General features: G+C 41.0%; 1 protein-coding gene across 50 annotated transcripts in view; it reads left to right on the forward strand.

The window, feature by feature from the left end:
* Nucleotides 1–20600, forward strand: part of ttn.2 (titin, tandem duplicate 2) — a 694778-nt gene that overhangs the window by 310454 nt on the left and 363724 nt on the right. For 47 of the 50 annotated variants that reach the window (XM_078552010.1, XM_078551990.1, XM_078551964.1 and 44 more), the window contains 14 exons: nt 3084–3187; nt 3726–3929; nt 10126–10413; nt 10513–10601; nt 10689–10906; nt 12729–13806; nt 14206–14364; nt 15073–15363; nt 15520–15630; nt 17938–18222; nt 18845–18910; nt 19018–19276; nt 19376–19445; nt 19677–19889. In XM_078552010.1, coding sequence (XP_078408136.1) covers nt 3084–3187; nt 3726–3929; nt 10126–10413; nt 10513–10601; nt 10689–10906; nt 12729–13806; nt 14206–14364; nt 15073–15363; nt 15520–15630; nt 17938–18222; nt 18845–18910; nt 19018–19276; nt 19376–19445; nt 19677–19889 — 3435 coding nt within the window. Of the gene's footprint in view, nt 1–1272; nt 1465–3083; nt 3188–3725; nt 3930–10125; nt 10414–10512; nt 10602–10688; nt 10907–12728; nt 13807–14205; nt 14365–15072; nt 15364–15519; nt 15631–17937; nt 18223–18844; nt 18911–19017; nt 19277–19375; nt 19446–19676; nt 19890–20600 lie in introns of those variants that run through there. The other 3 variants (XM_078551962.1, XM_078551973.1, XM_078551992.1) reach the window with 3 other exon arrangements.

Here is a 20600-nt window from a genome sequence, read left to right on the forward strand (position 1 = left end):
CTGAGGCCATAGGGAGCTTTGAATATTAGAACTATTAAGATAGTTAAATATTTTTAAGCTTTGCTCAAGTATTATTGGGGATTAGGGAGAAGTTCTTTAGGATTTGTATGCTGATTATTTAAATTTTTGTATTGAATCCTTAAAGGGTAAAAGAAAATGTACTATGAAAGAAATAAGCTTGTTGCACAAAACAACCTTTTCTCATTCCAGGCTGTTTTATATTCTTACACAAAGCAATCTGAAAAGTACTTATTTTTTTAGCACTCCACATTTTCTTACTGATTTCCAACTATTGACCTCCACATGGTGGATAAATGTCAAAGAGTACTTTTATAAAAATTTTAATACGAATTCTTGCCTTTGAATTTCTGCAGTAGTATATAACTATATGACCACATGATATATACCTAACTACCAAATTAGACCACAGTACTTCTCTATTTGGTATGATTGAGAAATAAAAACATATTGTGTTACTTTGTGCATTTTTAAAATTTTGTTCAATCTTTTATAGTTATTACAAGAAACTTGCATAAGCACAATCAGGAACTTTCTATGTCATAATATTGTCATTACTATTATAACCTTTGTATAAAAATCCATTGCGCCAGAAAACACAAACTAGATTCAGTCCTTCTTTACAATCAGATTGAATTATACATCCTCATGCATTTTGAACTCTTTGCAAATCCTAATAGCTTTCATTTTAACTTTTACAGTAGTTTACAACATGAAGCAAATGTGAAGTTCTACATTAAAATGGGAATTTCTGTGTCAGAGGAATAACTGTTTATCAGCACACTTATTTAAAAGAATACCCTTGATCAGTTGTTTTAGAATGAAGAGTCTGTTAATTTGATTTGGTGATTGACAGAAGCAGTTGTTCATATCAATATGTCATCAATGATTGATGTTTTCAGACGTGCACTGTTGCTAAGGGTTTGATTCTTTCTTTATCAGTTTAGTAATAACTGCAATATACAAAAGTAAAGATCAAGGAAATGAAAAAAGTGATGCCTGTATTTGAATTAAATCTAATCATTGTGACCATGAGCATTGGGAAACACTCAGAACTCAGAACTAATGTGCCAAAATTAGCACCGTCTGCATAAAAGCAATGTGACTGGCAGAGTTGGCTTGCCTAAAATGGCTTCATTATCCCATGATGCCCTGATGTAATAACCAATCAGAAGTCTCTAAGAACTGATGTTGCATACTTTCAACAGAGTTGTGGTATATAAGGTAAAACCACCATGTTAGCACTTCTGAGCGGTTCAGGCATTCCCAGCCTTGCCTCGGGTGTAGGGATTGCATGGAACCTCCGGGTAGTTTTGTTTCCTTTTCATAAGAGGAAAGCTCCATTCTCTCAGTGGATTGTTGGCAAAATTCTGAATAAGGAGGTGGTTTCCGAAGCTTTAAAAACTTTGGGCTTAGCCCAAACTCTAGGCACTCTTGAAAATTCAGGTTAGTAAATCAGTATTTCTTCCAAAACAGCATTTTATTTTCATGGTAATAAAATTAAAGTGATTTTGTTGACTTAGCAATAAATACATTTTTCTAATATTTTTGAGTAAAAGTTTGAGAAAACCAACTTTTAAGATATATTTATCTATATCATATTAAATCTAGACAATGATACTCAATCTCCTGAGTGTGAAATAGATTCGTTGGACAATAGTTAATATATAAATATGAAAACAAATTGAATTCAATGGTGTAAATCTAAATCATTTAAAATGTTCAGACTGTAATTAAAAGTTTTCAAGGTTATGCTATTGATAGATAAATTAAGAACTGCTAAAAATAGCACTGATTTTATGCCTCTGGTATCAGCTAGGCAGTAATGTCTTTTTAAGGGAATCTGCACTGAGCTATTAGTTGTACCACTATCTATGTCACATTTGTCCACTGTCAATCAAAGTCAGCTAGCTAAATTTAGAACAATACTTTTCTGTCACCAGCTGGTTAATCCTTACTTAAAGAAATTAAGAATTATATTTATAAGATGTTGCAAGTAAATTTACTTTGTACTAAATATTCTAAATAAAAAGTAGTTTTTTTCTATCTTTCATTTCATGTTACCATATTGGTTTTTATATAAATTAATATTTGGGTATAACTGTGTTCTTTTTTAACTTTACTCCAAGATCAGATTTATACATTTGTTTAGTTAGATCTAAGGTTATAGAAAATGTAGGTAGAAGTGGAACAAGAAAATATTTTCAACAACTAAAACATAATTTGCAAAAAATATTAATTTGTTCATTTTAACCCAAGAAATAGTTCATTGAAACAATTCTTTACAACATAGCATGGTGATTTAACACTGAAATAATGCTCAACATCTTATTACCACGTCATTTAACCATCTTTTAAAGCATTCCATAGCAGTTGCCAGAACTGTCATGAGGGCTAGTCTGCACATCAGCAGGTGTTTGCTCAAGCACTGAGTTGACTCACAGTCCAAATATACTTAAAATGGATATTGCTGTAGTCACTGAATCAGCGTTACAAAATACAAGCGATTATGATAAAATAAACTTTTGTAAGGTTAAACTGAGCATAATAGCACATTGCATGCATGTACAAAAATAAATCTCGCTCACAACTGATTTATTGTTCTGAAACGAATGGCTCCTATACGGTAGCGTCAGCTTTCAAACTAGGATAAAAGCAATATACTGCGGATGCTGGAAATTTGGTGTTAAAACAGAAAATGCTGGAAAAACTCAGCAGGTCTGACAGAATCTGTGGAGGAAGAAACAGAGTTAATGTTTCCAGTCGGTATGACTTCTTCGGAGCTAGGTTGAGAACACATCAGGGTCATATGGACTCGAAAGGTTAACTCTGTTTCTCTCTCCACAGATGCTGTCAGACCTGCTGAGTTTTTCCAGCATTTTCAGCTTTCAAACTGTTGGTTTCTTACCACTGATTCGGAATACTTTAACTTGCAGCCTATGCCACTCAGATATAAAAATAGATAAGCACAGAATATGACTTCGGAAAAATGTTTATTCATTTCATTCTTTGAAATAATGGTCAAGAAATGCCGTTACTAACTATCCATGTTTCTCTCTTTTTAGAGTGCCTACAAAAATGGCAACACAAGCTCCGACTTTTTTACATCCGCTTCAGAGTGTTGTGGCACTAGAGGGTAGTGCCGCAACCTTTGAAGCGCATATTAGTGGTAAGTCATGTTTCTAAGTGTCAGGTCAACTCAAACAGATACTGATGTCAAGGAGATTAAAATCACGACTCTGAGAATCTGGACGGGGGTGGTGGTGGTGGGGGGAGAAATAGGTTAAGAATTAATTCGGGCAGTCACCTTTGTTCAATATAACTAAATACACGTGCCTGTTATATGGTAAATTATTTATTTCAGGAATCAGTAAAATAATTGTTCAGCACTAGTTATTCCGCGTTATTAACGATACATTTTCCAGCAATCAATAATATATCATAGTATTGCTTAATTTGTTGTCCAGATGCACTTAAATAAACGCGCGCACCAGGAAACGGTCCAAAGAACTTAACTAATCAAATCAGAACAATGCAAACTGAAACATATCTCTGCTTTATTGCTAGACTGTTTTGTCCATGTTTGATTGCCTGTGTTTATTTTTTTTAAAAAAAGGCCTAATTATCTTTGTTGCAATGATACGCACATGTCTCTCTGTGTGAGTGCATTAAATTGTGGAGCCCTGTTGTTCTCTGTGTTTTGTCAGGTTTGCCAGTTCCTGAGGTGAGCTGGTTCAGAGATGGCCAGGTTCTCTCCACTGCTGCTCTCCCGGGCGCAGAGATTTCTTTCAGCGACGGCCGCGTCAAGCTGACCATATCTCGTGTGACGCCCGTGCACAGCGGCAGGTTCTCTGTGCGAGCCACCAATGGATCAGGACAAGCGACTAGTACTGCCGAGCTGCTGGTGACAGGTAAAACTGCCCAGAGCGACCGTCTGGCGCTGCAGGCACTGTGGGGTGGCAGGGGAGGGGAGGGGAGGGGAGGGCAGGGCAGGGCAGGGCAGGGGGGGGCAGGCACTGTGGGGTGGGAGGGGAGGGGAGGGGGGGGCAGGCACTGTGGGGTGGGAGGGGAGGGGGGGCAGGCACTGTGGGGTGAGAGGGGAGGGGAGGGGGGGGGCAGGCACTGTGGGGTGGGAGGGGAGGGGAGGGGGGGCAGGCACTGTGGGGTGGGAGGGGAGGGGGGGCAGGCACTGTGGGGTGGGGGGGGGGCAGGCACTGTGGGGTGGGGGGGGCAGGCACTGTGGGGTGGGGGGGGGCAGGCACTGTGGGGTGGGGGGGGCAGGCACTGTGGGGTGGGAGGGGAGGGGGGGGCAGGCACTGTGGGGTGGGAGGGGAGGGGAGGGGGGGCAGGCACTGTGGGGTGGGGTGGGAGGGGGGGGCAGGCACTGTGGGGTGGGGTGGGAGGGGAGGGGGGGGCAGGCACTGTGGGGTGGGAGGGGAGGGGGGGGCAGGCACTGTGGGGTGGGAGGGGAGGGGGGGGCAGGCACTGTGGGGTGGGGTGGGGGGGCAGGCACTGTGGGGTGGGGTGGGAGGGGAGGGGAGGCACTGTGGGGTGGGGTGGGAGGGGAGGGGGGGGGCAGGCACTGTGGGGTGGGCGGGGAGGGGAGGGGGGGGCAGGCACTGTGGGGTGGGAGGGGAGGGGGGGCAGGCACTGTGGGGTGGGAGGGGAGGGGGGCAGACTCCAGTGAAAATATCCTGCAAATTCCTCATCAAATTAAGTACATGGGAGGCCACGCCTGCTGTAGAGACACAACCGCCATCGAAGTTGCTGAGTTTTGCAGTACTTTATAATAGACTAAAAGTACACTTTTAAAAAAATTTGATTAAAAACACACTTCCCCCCTCAGGTTTGGAATATCTGGCGGGCCTTTACTCCACACTCTTAACTAATACATAACCAGCACCTGCTGAGGCTGAATTTTCGCTTCGAGGCAGAAAATGGGGGGGGGGGGGGGTCCGACTGTTTCTAACATCCCCGAACAGTCACTGACCTGGATTTATAGGGAGGGGACACTCTAATCGGCATGGAGACGGGCTCCCCGTCTGATTCATCGTGCTAGGCGGGTTTTTGAGGCGGGCGGGGCCCGATCAGAGGCCTTCCAGCTTGAGAAGTGGAGCCGCTTGCAGTGAAGGGTAAGTAACTGAGGGCGCTTCGAGAGTATCACCTCACGTGGAGAGGTTGCCATCGTAACTGCTGCGGGAGGCCCGCCTCATTTCTAGCACTTTCGATAAGCGGCAGTAGGCGTGGCAAGTCTGCCCCTCTTCGTTAATGTGTTGGTGGGAAGGGTTGCAGCAGGGAAGTTAACAAAAGGCGGCAATCACACTTCCAGAAAAAATCCCAGGGGAAAAGCGCTTCATGCAACCGTTGCAGCGGTTGGGACCTGGCAACCGAGTAAAGAATGGTGACATCCACCCAGCTAACGTAAAAGTTGGTGAAACAGTTCTACTCCCAGAATATGGAGGGACCAAAGTTATCCTGGTGATAAGGATTACTACTTGTTTAGACATGGAGATATTCTTGGAAAATACACAGCATGAATTTAGGATGTTCCTCTCAGTTTTAAGAAACTGACCATTCCTTTTTGCTTCAGCCTGTAAATACAATTTTTTTTGAGCTTTGGTACAATAAATTCGTTGTTTAAACACCACCACCCCCCCAAAAAAAACATGGAGGCATTCTCACCAATTTACTTACAAATTTAAATACAATCAGAAAAAGCTGCCAGGCCACCACGGTGGGCGGGGGGCAGAGAGAGGGAAACGGTGGGGGAAATCCCTTTACAGGGTAGCCTTTGGCTGCACCCACATCTAGAGAGGCAGGGAGGACCCAAAGCCTGCCTAGAGCACTGGCACCCAGCCTGCCATCAAATGCCTGCCTCCAGGCAACTAAACTGACCCCTGCCATGTTGGGAAACTGGAGGTTGATTGCAAAACCTCAGTTGGCCTCCTTATAGTCGCTTTAAAAAGGCTCTAAATGAGCCTAATTGGCTACACATCTTGCAGGGGCAGGTAGCCATGCTAAGCCCTTAATCCACTGCCTCCAAAATGGCTGGGGCCAGGAATGGGGTTGGGAAACTCCTGTGCTGGTATTTTTGGGCCCCATCTGCCTCTGTCCCCCACCTTGGTGGGACCCAAAATTTCTGCCCTAGACATTCTCTGTAATGCCAATCTCATTGTCCCTTAAAAACCAAGAGATTTAGTATAAAAATTACAAATTGCTATTATTTTTACAAACATAAACCAGTATAAATTCACAGTGGTTTATGTACCTCATTAGTGACGTATTTAATCTCCAACATGTCAAAACTTGTTACAAAGCAATATTACTGCCCTATTTGGGGGTAAGAAGGCCTAATTTCAAGGACAAATGTCTGCATACTAAGGATGCCCTGAAGAACAGGCCATTTTTCAGGCATCCAGAGTGGCTGCTTTCAGATATGCATTTGGTCCCTCACATAGACTAATGAGAGGTCTGATTTAGGACCTTTCTGGAAAACTAGGTTCTCAGAAAGCTCACAGTGTTGGAAGGCTCAGTGGTGTCTCCTTCGCACCCATCCAGTGAGGGCCTATGGGATATCCCTCTTGGAAAGCTCAGTAATTTCTTTCTCCCCACCCACCTGCCTATTACGGATCTGCGTGGGAGAGTCTGTGCAGGAGTGTGCTTCTATCCCACCACCAATCCCCACCCCCCCCCGCCCCCAACCCCCCAAACAGTCCTGGGCATCATGGAGTGGCACCTGGCTGCTTAAAGCCTTCTCCTCCTCCAGGGCTCTTATCTGCTCCAAGCAGCAGGGCTGAGTTTCCTGAATCCACCAACAGATCCTTTGTCTCTGGCTGGAATCGTCCCAGAATTGCACTAAATGCGGTAGTGGGCATGAAAAATGATGTTTTACCCGCTGGTCGCAATGGTGAGTTTTTGCGCCATATCATCCACTTCCCACCTTATTAATTATGCAGCCACAGGAAACATACCACCTCGCTGGTGGGCAGCCTCTGAATCACCTGCCATGCCGTTACCTCAATGTTTTCTCACTCTGGGTGCCATATCTAAACTGCAGCCCTGCACACAGTTCTCAATGCTCGCAGCCTAGGGCTTCCCCAGTGAAGACATGGCCCTGAAAGCCAAGAAGAGTTTAGTGACCTATCACTGAAATGCCTTTCGGAGGCCCATCGTGATGTCCTCCACCCCTGCTCTGGTTGCAGGAGGTCTAGCAATCTCACCACTCCAGCTTGGGAGGCGGTGGCAGCGGTGGTCAGTGCCAACTGAACCCAGTACAGATAGAGGATGAATGATCTCATCTATGCTGCCAGGATAAGGCAACCATCTCATCACTCTAAACTCTTGCACTCACAAGGCCATCACACATTCACTGGCATCTCACTGACTGCCAGATCAAGGGACATCACCATTCACTCTCTCTCACTCACACCTTTACATCTGGCCTCATATCCTCTGGGGACTACCTCCTCAGCCCTTACCATCTTGAGGCCACTTGCACAGATCAACATGTGCCACCTCACACATCCTGGGATGCCCCCTTCCCCAGTACAGCCCTTGCCATGCAGCTGCTTCCCTTGCTTGAAGCCACTTCTTCCCCTTCTCCAAGCAAGCCCTAGCCCTGCAGCTGCTAAAAAGTCACCCGTGCCTTATGGCTGGTTTGGTAGGTAGAGACCTGCCCTTGAGCCCTCCTAAAATAATGTACTCCTGCCTGCGAAACCTGGTGCCAGTGACTGCGAGAGCTGCCCGAAGCAAGTAAGGCAAACAAACTTTGAATTCCTGAGCAAAGTGGAGCTTGCCAGGTGCACGTCACTTATGTACAGTTGTGAAACACGTTGGCACAATTGGCCTGGATGACCAAGTGCGGGGGGATAATTCCGGCAAGAAGGGCTAATGCATTGAATGCTAATGTATTGAAATTAAGTTCCCAATGTGCAGCGACGGAAAAAGCAGCCCACCATTGACAGGTGAAGCGGACTGGTTTTTTTGACGATGTGAAACCGATTTTTGCGATCTCCCGATATTTTCCATTCCCGCCTGCTATGACGCCTGCCGCAAATGATTTTGTCCCTGGCTAAACCAGAAACTTTGGCACCATATGCTACAGTACCATATAACTCATGCATTTACGTCAGCACATAGCTCGCCACTTCAGGCTGCAAACTCAGCAAAGCAAGTCTAAGTGTGGGCATGACCAAATTGGTGCACATTTAAAAACCCTGAGTTTTCAGAGCCTTCTTATGAGATTGTGAGTGAGGTTGAAATTGAGTGGGAAATTGCGCCCTAATTCACAGAACTTGTATGATTTTCAATGGCAAATTGTCTGCTTTGATATTAGGCACTTCTGATTCTGTGCTGGATTCCTATATATATTTTCAAAGGCATTGCAGACCAATTGGTTATAAATTAAAAGAGATAAGAGAATCAGATTCAAAATTAACAGAGGATCATTTGAAAAATAACCTTGACAGACATTCAATGCGCTTCAGTGGGGAGTGTGGAATTGTTAGAGGTGCCCTTCTATTGACAAGACATTAAAATGAGGCCTGCTCCAGATGGTCACAAATGCTAAAGGTCCTGTAGAACATTCCTCACCAAAAAAAAATTAAATGGTTATGCATTTCATTGCTGCTTTGAGATAGATTGCTGTGTTCAAAATGACTGCTGCCTTCATCTGAATAACTAAAGCAATTGTATTTCAAGTATTTCATCCTATTTGAAGCACTTCAGACATTTGGAGTAAGGTGTGATAAGGCAGTATATAAATGCAACTATTTAGTGAGCCCAGTACAAAGTTGAGACTTTCAGATCCCCCATACTTGGTATCTTTATGTTATAAGATTCAGTACTGTCAAGGAAATAGTAGGGCAAATACCATGGACTAGCTATGGTGTTGGTCTCCCTTTCAATTTGTTACGTCTTCACTGGTGCACCTGCTTCACTTCATTATTGCCCTTCAAATTAACTCTCTGAACATCAATGTTTTAAAGTTTCACACCTTTTTAAAAAAAAATCTGCTTTTCCGTTCTTCCTACCACAGTGAATAACCTCACATTTCCCCACATTATACTCCATCTGCCAACTTGTTGCCCACTCACTTAACCTGTCTATATCTCTTTGCAGCCTTTTGTGTCCTCCTCACAGCTTACATTTCCACCTAGCTTTTATATTGTCAGCAAACTTGGATACATTACTCTCGGTCTTTTCTCCTAAGACATTAACATAGATTGTTAATAGCTGAGTTGAGCACTGATCCTCGCAGCAATCCACTAGTTCCAGCATTTTCCCAATGACTGATGTCAAGATAACTGACTTGTAGTTCCCTGTTTTCTCTTTCCCATCTTTCTTGAATAATAGTGTTACATTTGCTAACTTCCAATCTGCTGAGAATCATTCTAGAATCTAGGCAATTTTGGAAACTCATAACCAGTGCATCCATTGAGATGTTTCATCCGTCAGTATTAACGGATAGAAAATCATAGGAATTGTCATCTGAATTCCCATTATGTACCCTCAGTCAATGATGTTCTCTTCTTTGAGCATGATTTATAAAATCATCATTCTTCTCTTCGCTAGCTCTAACACCCTTCTACTTGAGTTCAAAAAACAATAAAAATAAAACTGAGCAAGTTAATCTTCTGTGATGCTGTTCATGAAGTGGAGATATAGGAGATTATTTTTACCTTCATTGCTTGTGTTGTAAACTGATAGTACAGATCACTGGTCTGAACTAGAGTCTGCTTGATTTCATTTCTATATAGAAGTTAAAATTGAAGAGCTACTATAACATACAGAAGATAACCACACCTACTTCACTGTCCATATGATGAAAGTGACAGTTATCCTCATAGTAATTACCTGACACCTGGACATGAATCTGCAGCAGTATAGGTTGCATGAATAGGGAGCCCTGAGAGGCACAGAAGGGATTAATTGTATTGGATAATAGTAAAAGCACTATTTAGGAACAAAAGGCAAAGCAAGTCTAAGAAAAATTCAGTTGTTGTGGTAGTGACATATTTAAAGTGTGGTGTGTGTAGATTGCTGCATAATAACATAATTCAAGACAGCTATGAATTTAAATTTAGAAATTTCTTTCACATATTGCAGCAGAGACAGCACCTCCCAACTTTATACAGAGACTACAAAGCATGACTGTGAGACAAGGATCCAAAGTTAGACTGGACGTTCGTGTAACTGGAATCCCTACACCTGTGGTGAAGTTCTATAGGGAAGGAGCAGAAATCCAGAGTTCTCCTGACTTCCAGATTGTACAAGATGGTGATTTGTACAGTTTAATAATTGCTGAAGTCTACGCGGAGGATTCTGGAACCTTCTCAGTGACTGCCACAAACAGTGTTGGACGTGCCACCTCTACAGCTGAGCTCTCTGTCCAAGGTATTTCTTTGATGATATTATTTGCACACATTGAAACAAAAGCTTGTACAATTCCAAAATTAATTGCAACACTTTCATTACTATGTTCCTTTACTATAGCTGATGATGAAGTGGTACCTGCTAAAAAGACAAAGACGACTATTGCTTCTACTGAAATTTCCCAGGCAAGACAAATCCAAGTTGAAAAGGTATCTTGCTCTTGATCTTCACTCAGGTAAATTTCACTAATTTATTTGTCGTAACCTGACATTTACAATTTTTTCTTTTTATTCTAGAAAATGGAAGCTCACTATGAGGCCAGATCTTCAGCAACTGAAATGATTGTTGATGGCAGAACAGTAGTGCAGCATTTGCATCATAAGACGCCACCACGCATCCCACCAAAACCAATGCCCAGGTCCCCAACTCCGCCATCTATGACTGGCAAAGTGACTCGCCAACAATCCCCATCTCCTGTTCGTCATGTGAGGGCCCCAGCACCTTCACCTGTTAGGTAAGGGAAATTTAAATGCTAATATCTGAACATTAAAACAATTTTTTGAATGCATTTAAAAACTGATAATTCATGTAGAATGATAGTGTAAAAATCAAAAGTTCTCTGAATTTCTGAATGAATGATAGAATTCATCAATCAGACCTTTTTGGATTCCAGTCAAAGTTAAAGCGCATGGAGCTAAACTTATTTTTACGTAGGAATCCATTTGGGAGCCAGTACTTAAAGTTCATGGTGCTACCTAGGGCATTTAGATTGAAAGCCTTCAGTTGCTTGGATGCAAAATGTTCCCCAATTTAATCCAGTTGAATCCAAATTCAAATTTAAAAAGTTTTATTTTATTTTGCAAAGAAAATTGGCAAAATATTGGAATGACAGCTATTTTAGAATGATAGAAGAGCATAGAAAAGATTAGGATCAGAAAAGCACAAAATGGTCCATCTGGCCAGTGCCAAATTTCAAAACTACCAAATAATATTCTATTATGCCTTTCAATCACTTGTCCCCCTCAATCATTTCATCCATCAATAAGCTATCCAGTTCCTTATTGAATTTCAGGCAATATTGTATTCTTGGTTATTATAAATATTGTCTGTGTGAAGTAAATAGTTTGAAATGTCTGTTTATTGTTTATCTTTTGAGTTTCAATTCATGACCCTGGTTGGAATGTACGATGATGTCAATCAAAATATTACATTTCTGCAATCATAATCATAACATTAGAATCTTGAAAATGCAATAAAGTCTCTCCTGAGCCACCTTTCTTCAATTATCCTTACATTAATAGCGTAAATCTTGTTAACTGCCTTAAACTTATCTTTAGCTCAAATGCATAATTGCTGATATGTGCTTAGTTTTCCTTCACTTTATTATCTTCAAAACCTCTGTAGTATGATGAGCAGAATCGTACGTATTACTCCAGATGGCCTGCATCAGTTTCTATACAAAACTCATTCTTTGCAGCGTTTTCCCGTCGGCGAGCAGGAGGGGGCGGGGCCCGCTTGCCGTCGAGTAAAATGACACGCGGTGAGGTCGGGCATGGGTCATTTAGATTGACAGTTCGGTGGGCGCACAGCCAACTTGGCTGCGTGCCTGCCGAATTGACAAAGGCCTGTTGAGAACTAACTAGCTCAATTTAATGAGCTGCCCGTCCAACCTTCAGGTTGGCGGGCAAGCAAAGAGCCTAAACGGCCTTCACATTTTTCCTGAAATCTCATCCACGGGCGGGATGAGGTTTCATGAACTGTTTTAAAATCTAATAAAAATTTATGCATTTATTCTTTGACATGTCCCAGCTCATGTGATAGTGTCACATGAGGGAACATGTTTTAAAAGTTAAAAAATCCTTTATTTTAAAGTTTAAGACTGAAACAAATATCCCTGAGGCACCTTTGTGCCTCAGGGAGATCTCTGCACTCTCCCGCGCGCATGTGCAAAAGAGCGCAGGGAACCACTCAGGGAATCCCCCTCTTGCCCGCACAGGGAGCGCACAGCGCTTCCAAGCACGCGTCACGATGGGCGGGCCTTAATTAGCCCGCCCACGTAAAATGGCGGCGCAGCCCCAATCAGGGGTGCTGATTGGGTTTACGCCTGCCCCCGCACAACTCCCCCCCCCCACCCTGCCCCCCAACCAATGGGGGGAAATTTCTGGCCATGTTTTTCCCCCCTCGCTAAACATAAGATTTTGTTTGCAAGGAAACTGTAATTTCTGTGTATACTACGATCAAAGGCAGGTTTGCTACTTGGAAAGTGAGAATTGTGCTATTGAACCACCATTTCAGGAACAATTACATTTAAATGCTGCTTTTTAAAAAAAAAACAGGTCCGTGTCTCCAGCTGGAAGATTTTCAACATCACCTATCAGATCTGTCAAATCTCCAATTCTTACTCGCAAATTTCAGACAACAACAGTTGTTGCTTCAGAAGTTATACCTCCTTGGAAGCAGGAAGGCTATGTTTCAGCAGCTGAAGCACAAAAAAGAGAAAGCAGATTAACCGCAAGTACTACACAGGTTCATAGAGAAGAAAAATGGGAAAAGAGATATGGAGTCCATGGACAGATGACAATCACTGGAGCTGCTGGTGCTGCTGAAGCTGCTGGAGTTGCTAGAGTTACCACAGTTGAACGAGGTGCCAGTGCTGCTGGAGCTGCTGGAGTTGCTAGAGTTACCACAGTTGAACGAGGTGCCAGTGCTGCTGGAGCTGCTGGAGTTGCTAGAGTTACCACAGTTGAACGAGGTGCCAGTGCTGCTGGAGCTGCTGGAGTTACTACAGTTGAACGAGGTGCCAGTGCTGCTGGAGTTGCTGGAGTTACCACAGTTGAACGAGGTGCCATTGCTGCTAGAGCTGCTGGAGTTACCACAATTGAACGAGGCGCCAGTGCTGCTGGAGTTGCTAGAGTTACTACAGTTGAACGAGGTGCCAGTGCTGCTGGAGCTGCTGGAGTTGCTAGAGTTACCACAGTTGAACGAGGTGCCAGTGCTGCTGGAGCTGCTGGAGTTGCTAGAGTTACCACAGTTGAACGAGGTGCCAGTGCTGCTGGAGCTGCTGGAGTTACTACAGTTGAACGAGGTGCCAGTGCTGCTGGAGTTGCTGGAGTTACCACAGTTGAACGAGGTGCCATTGCTGCTAGAGCTGCTGGAGTTACCACAATTGAACGAGGCGCCATTGCTGCTAGAGCTGCTGGAGTTACCACAGTTGAACGAGATAGAGCTGCTGGTGCTGCTAGAATAACCACAATTGAACAAACTGCTGGTGCTCCTAGAATTACCACGGTTGAACGATTGACCAGAGTTACCACAGTAGAAGGAGCTGCTGATGCTGCAGGTGCTGCTAGAGTTACCACAGTTGAAGGAAGTGCGGCAGCTGTTGGAATGACCGGCATTGCTGCTAGCAAAGAGGTAAGGCAAATTTGCATTTTCATCAAGTGTCAAAATCTGTCAAAATCAAAACATTATTGATAATGAAGATCAGTCTTAATTCAGTCATGTGGAAAAATCTCAGGCACAAATATATTAGGCTCAATTAATTTTAAACACACAGTGAAAGTGGATTAAATAGATTTAAGCAAAATTAACCAACTTCCTGCTTGGAAGTATGGGAAAATATTTTATATCAGTAAACATGTAATAATCAAATTTCTTATGTTTATGCTTTTCAAATGTATGTATTTGCAACCTGCATTTTGAATGTTACTCCAATACAGATTCATGTTGAAACCATTTTTTTAAAACTACATTTTAATTTATTACATGGCATATATAACAAAATTCATCTATTTTTTGCTGCAACAAATTCAGACAGAGCATGGCATAGAAAAAACAACAGCTGTTGCTACTGTAGTAGCCGCTGTTGACCAAGCCAGAGTACGCGGACCAGTTACTGTAACCGCTACCACAGAAAGAAGCACTTCAGAGAAACATGTGTTCACAGTACAAGCACAACTGGTTGAGGATCAGGTAGTTTGAATCACAATGAAAAATAACTTTTAATTCACAGATTTGTCACAAATATGCAACCTTTTGCTCTCATAATAAATATCACTGTGAAATTCCCATGTAACAATTAAACATTTTTATATACCCCTTAGTTTTACCACTTTTCCCCTGTAGTTCTATCACTTAGCTTCACTAGAATTTCTTTGTTCTTATATCTCTTAGATTTGCCACTTCTCACTTGTCCCTTAGTTTCACACTTACTCCCTTTTTCTGATATCTCTTAGTTTCATCACTACTCTTCTGTGAAGTGTGCACCACCTTGCATGTATATGTCATGTAATCTTAGATGGTTTGCTTAAAATTTGTATTGGTTATAAATGCATTAATGTGTAGTGTGCATTTTTATTGTCAAAAGCAATGCCAATTTATTTTGTAACTTAAACCTTTACACATTCACAATTAAGGTTGGAAACTAAAAGTTCCCTATTTTTAAAATTTCTTAGTTATTATGTTTTCTTTGATTAACAAAGCAACCAGCTTTTGAAAATAATAGTATCTCAAACAAAATAAACTTCCAGAAAATTGAAAAAAGAAATATATTCTCAGATCCCAATGTGATACATCAGTCAGAGACCAAGACGGTATTGCTTTTGAAGGTCATAGTTAATCTTGTGAAATTTAAGATAAGGCTATGAATGCTCTCGCAGACTTAGCCCTTGTTGTCTGCAGATTGAAGTTGGCAAAAAGGCTGAAGCTGTGGCTAAGGTGTTGGCTGCTGTGGATCAAGCACGTACTAGACATCCTTTGTATGCTGAAGGAGTGCATTCAGAAGAGACATCAATGGAGTATGAATATGCACAGCGTGGCGTATGTCAAAGTACCACTGAGTTTTCTGCTGAAAAACGAACTGCCCCTGCTGAACAACAAGTTGTCACCACAACTGTCAGAAAAGGGACAGTTATTGTGCCAACTGAAACACACATTTCCTATGGCGAGCAAGCTGAAAAACACATTTCACAGGTTAGACATCATTTAACTCATAAAACAGCAAGTTAACATTAACAAAGATTCTGTTATTCATTTTAACTATGAAGACCATCTTACCAGATTTGTAAAAATTTTTATCAGTACACTCTGAATTAAACATAATAATAAAGATTTTGTTGGTTGCTATAGATTGAAAGAGCATCAGAAACTGCAGTACATCTGGACCACAAACTTTCCAGTACAATTCCTCACTTCACTGTTTCAAAAATTACTGTATGCAAACCAGAACCGACCCAAGAGGTAAGGGTGTAAATTCTGTATGGCAGGCAAATAAACAAAAAAGCTTATAACATTAATCTTAAATAGACGGGACTATAAAATGAGGTACTTGATAACAAAACAAAGCTGCAGCTACAGAAATTGGGAAAGTAAAATCCATATCCTTTGTTTAGCAAAAGTCTTATCAATTTTAGGGAAATACTTCTGTCAACTATTCAATTCCCACCATGGAAGCAAAGATCTGTGGATGTACCATGCAAGCGTTGAGACAAATGTATAATTAAGTACAAATGCCTTTTAATGGAATAAGGCACGTGGATATTGACATTGATAACTATTGACACACATGTTAGAGACATTGGAGTGGAAATTCCATTAGGCACAATTTCAGGCCTGAAATGAATGCCCCCCCTGCCAACTGGGAGGCCCCAAACTAGATCTTGGACATCAATAATGTTATTTAGGTGAACTGTTGGCTCTTAACATGTCTCCACAGGTAGTTAACCCCATTTTTAAAAAGATAGTAAGTCTTGGCGAGGGCAGAGGGAGGTGGGTGGTGAGGGAGGGTTAGAGTTACAATAGAGGATGGGGCACAATTGCTTGCACTATGGAGTCAGGAGAGTACTCCTGCTTCCCCTAGCTCTACGGGGAGTAATTTTACATATTATTTGAAAACTTTTTTTTTCTTGGCAGCCAGGGTCCAGTGCAATTCAGGCTTAGCTCCAACTTCACCCAATTTCCCAGAGGGGCCTGAAGCAGGTGTTCAACTTTAAGGGGCCTAATAATTGCCTTAGGCAGCCACTAAGGCCCAACTCAATATTATGCATACACCTTTCGGGCATACTTTGGGCGCAAGATGTTGTTCCTTGAAATTAGCCCTTGTGCTCATTTTGAACCTCTAATGTCTACCCCACTGTTCTTAGAGCTAGATTGGCTAGATTATGTGTCATGGAAGAACATACAAGCAAAACATAAATAATGAATATTGTTATCATTTACATTATAGAAAACTTTTATTGAATATCAGGAAATCATTTTTATAATCCAGTCATTTGAGATATTTTAGAAATCAGTTACATATACCGTAATTAATGAGGAAGCATGTAGAGTCTAATTTTACTGAGCAGATGTCATACCTCAAGCTACTTTTGACAAGTATTAAACAGCTTACCATAGAGGTTGCTATTACCTTGCCTTACAGTATAATCATTTTTTTTAAGTTTATGAATGATTTAAAAACTTTTTATATATTGGCCCAGAATTTGCTTGGAAAGTAATGGCAATTTTAATGTGCTTGCAGTTGTTTGTTTGGTGTGTTATTTGTAGTGGGGAAGAGATAGTGAGTTGTCAATTACCATAAATTGTTGAATTATTTTATCTGCTCAGGCATTAGCCTTGTGAAAATGGGATCTACTCCATCGACCTCCCCATGAAATTGCTTCATTTGCACTATCAAACAAATTAAATTGACTGCAGTAAGTAGGGTTGGCACTTAATGACATAAGGACCCTTCTCATTTTGACATTTAATTTCCTCCAATGCCACAAAGGGAACAATTGGAACTTTGGAGACTTGTTCCTGCAGATAGTAAATTGTTCCTGGAAGTTTTTAAAACTTAAAATTGTACATTTTAAGAAGTATTTTTTCTTTTCCTTTCCAGTTTTTCTCCCACTCTCTTAATCAAATTTTTCTCTCTCTTTTTCTTTCTGTATCTAATTTGACTATAATTCACTCTATTTCCTTTTCCACCATTTGCTCTGTTTCTTTCTCACATTGGTTGAGAAAGTAGATTTTTGGTCCTGACGTTCACTAAGCACCCAGATGCCTGTTGACATTGCCCCACCATTATCAATTCGCATTTCCACCACTTTGTAGGGCAAATTATTTTTGGGCTGAAGGGTGAGAAAAAAATAATATAATAAATGAGACATACTGAGATTTTGTGCACCAGCAAATTCTGGGCCATATTGCATTTTTACTATCTTTGTTTGTCATTTGTTTTACATTCTCACAAGTACATTTTTTATCTTCATCATTTGTACTAATAGTTTAATTTCTAACAGTTGTAGAGAACTAACTGAAGAACCTAACCCTTCATGTTTGTAGGGAATTGTTTGGATGTACCTTTCATGATTACCTCAATGCTTTCTAAACCATGAGTTCCTTTCTTCCTATTGATCATTTTGTTTTCATTCTCACACATTTTCCAAAAAGATCAACTAATTTAGCTAACCTAATAATCCAATCCATCCCTGTCATGTGATCAGTCATTAGAAAAATTAAAATAATTTGAAAATAATGTAACTTTATTCTTCTTGGCTTGGTTAGGTTTCTATAGCAGGAACTGCTATTGTTTCTCTGGAAAAAGAGTTGTCTGCGTCTTCTGCTGTGAAGGTTACCAAGCCAGTGAAACCTCCTGTGTTAAAAGAGGCCAGAATTGTGACAGAGGAGAGTGTCTCTCCCCAGCCTCGTGTTAGAGAAAGAACAGACGTGTTTGAGACACGGTATGATACTGAGATGCACAGGCATCTAGGTTTAAGTATTTCAGGCTCACTTGAAGCTGATTTTGATGTTGAACACGAGGAAGACCAATATGAAGCAGAAGACGAGCAGGTTTGTTAATTACCCAGTAGTGTGCCCTAAGTATGCTAACTTTGTGTGTTCCCTACAAATTAACAATAGCAAATAGTGCAAAAAGTTTTGTTCCTGAGCAAAAGCACAGCTAACATTTTCATCTTGCCCCTCTCCCATCTGAAATCGTTTAGTAAAACATAACACCTTAATTCTTTTTATTACGAGAATGAGAACTCAATGGTGTGACAGCTTGAAAACCTGAGTCCTCTGCAGGAAGCTCATTCCCATTTTTCTATTAGATTTTGGAGAGTGTCACACATCAAATATGAAAGCACAATACTGCAGATGCTGGAAATCTGTAATAAAAACAGGAAATGCTGGAAATACTCAGCAGATCAAGCAGCGTCTGTGGGGAGAAAAACAGAATTAATATTTCAGGTTGATGACCTTTAGTCAGAACTGGAAGAAGTTAGAGATGTAACAGGTTTTAATCAACTGTGGAGACAGGAAATTGAGTAAGGGGAAGGACAAAAAAGCAGAACTGTAATAGGGTGGAAGGCATGGAGATTAAATAACAAAAGGGAAAGTAAATTCCCCTAAATCTGTTTGACAATTGTCAAATAGGGTTTCTTACTCACTATTTTACTTTCTGTTTTTCCAGGTCACAGAACCAGCTGCTCTACCAGTTCCAACAGTGGTTCCACTTACCCCACCAAGTTTTGTATCTGTAAGTAATTAATTCACATGAAACTACATTATAAGTGGACCATTTGCACATTGTATTCTATATATTTGCTTAATTTCCAGCAATTAATTGTACCGTACTTTTTGTAGGGATTGAAAAACATCACTGTAGTAGAAGGCGAATCCGTGACCCTATCATGTGAAATCACAGGACACCCTACCCCAACCGTGATGTGGTTTAGAGAAGATTATCACATTGAAAGTTCCATTGATTTCCATATAACCTTTGAAAGAGGCATTGCTAGTATAACAATTAGGGAAGCCTTTGCAGAGGATAGTGGCCGCTTTACATGTACTGCCACCAATGACGGTGGTACTGCTAGCAGTTCATGTTACCTTCTTGTTCAAGGTGTGTATTTTAGTAGCATTAACAAAGATATTTAAAATTTGACAAACAACTTTGTGTCCAAGGCACTGTTAAAATAATTTATTATTTGCACTTTTGTAGTGTCAGAAGAGATTGAGAGCAGAGAAGAAGCTTTTGCAGTATCAGAGCAAGCTGTCTCTGAAAGGAAACGGTATTTACAGTCTTTAGATCTTACTGTTAATAAAAGTCAAGCAGTTAATCATATTTATTTATTTTTATTGCTGATATTTTCCTTTTTTATTCTGGAATAGGATATTCTTAGACCTGTTCATCTGTGTATTGAACGTATAGTAACATAAATAATATAACGATATATGTAAAGCTAAGTCATTCATAATGATCTACCAGATCAAAATCAATCTCATTATTTGTTTATTTCCAGAGTTGAAATGAAAGTCGAAACTCTATCAGGAACAAGTATTACCCCTGAGCCAATGGAAGATGGTGCAGGAGTTGCTCCTTTCTTCATCAGGAAACCAATAGTACAGAAACTAATTGAAGGTGGAAGTGTCATTTTTGATTGTCAGATTGGAGGCACCCCTAAACCTCATGTTTACTGGAGAAAAGCTGGCATTCCATTAACAACTGGATACAGGTATAATATTCTGTTCAATGGCAGTTGAATCCTCATGCTGAGCCAATTTAAATTAAAAGACAGCCAACTAAAATCACTTTCCATTGTTTTATTGGAATGTTAACTGAATTGAAAAGAAGACAGTTGTGCAGCTAAATGATTACTTTTATATCTAAAAATACACTATTCAAACACAGTAGGTGTGATTCTGTGTTTGGGGAAGTGCAACTTGGAGTTAGAGCTACAATACTGTCACTGTGATTCTTTGAACTGTGCTCATTGTGATTGTGAATTAGCAAATTTAATGTTTCTGTAGCCCAGTGCATGTTCTTTAGGACTGACAGACAATTAATGAATGAATGACAAAATAGTGTGAAGCTAATTATGTACTGGGATAGAATTTGGAAAGCCTACAAGTTATTCTAACATTGAATAGATCATTGGTGAAGCCATGTTCAAATTGTTATGCCAGTAACACAGTAACAAGAATGTTGATGAAACCTTAATGGCCCAGTTACAAAAGCAATGTATATCTGGGACTTGGGTTCAAATCCCACCACGGCAGATGGTGGAATTTAAATTCAATAAAAATCTGGAATTAAAAGTCTAATGATGACCGTGAAACCATTGTCGATTCTCATAAAAACCCATCTGGTTCACTAAAGGAAATCCTCCATCCATACCTGGTCTGGCCGACATGTGTCTCCAGACCCACAGCAATGTGGTTGACGC

The sequence above is a fragment of the Cetorhinus maximus genome, chromosome 11 (genome assembly GCF_964194155.1).
Source record: "Cetorhinus maximus chromosome 11, sCetMax3.hap1.1, whole genome shotgun sequence".
Taxonomy (NCBI): domain Eukaryota; kingdom Metazoa; phylum Chordata; class Chondrichthyes; order Lamniformes; family Cetorhinidae; genus Cetorhinus; species Cetorhinus maximus.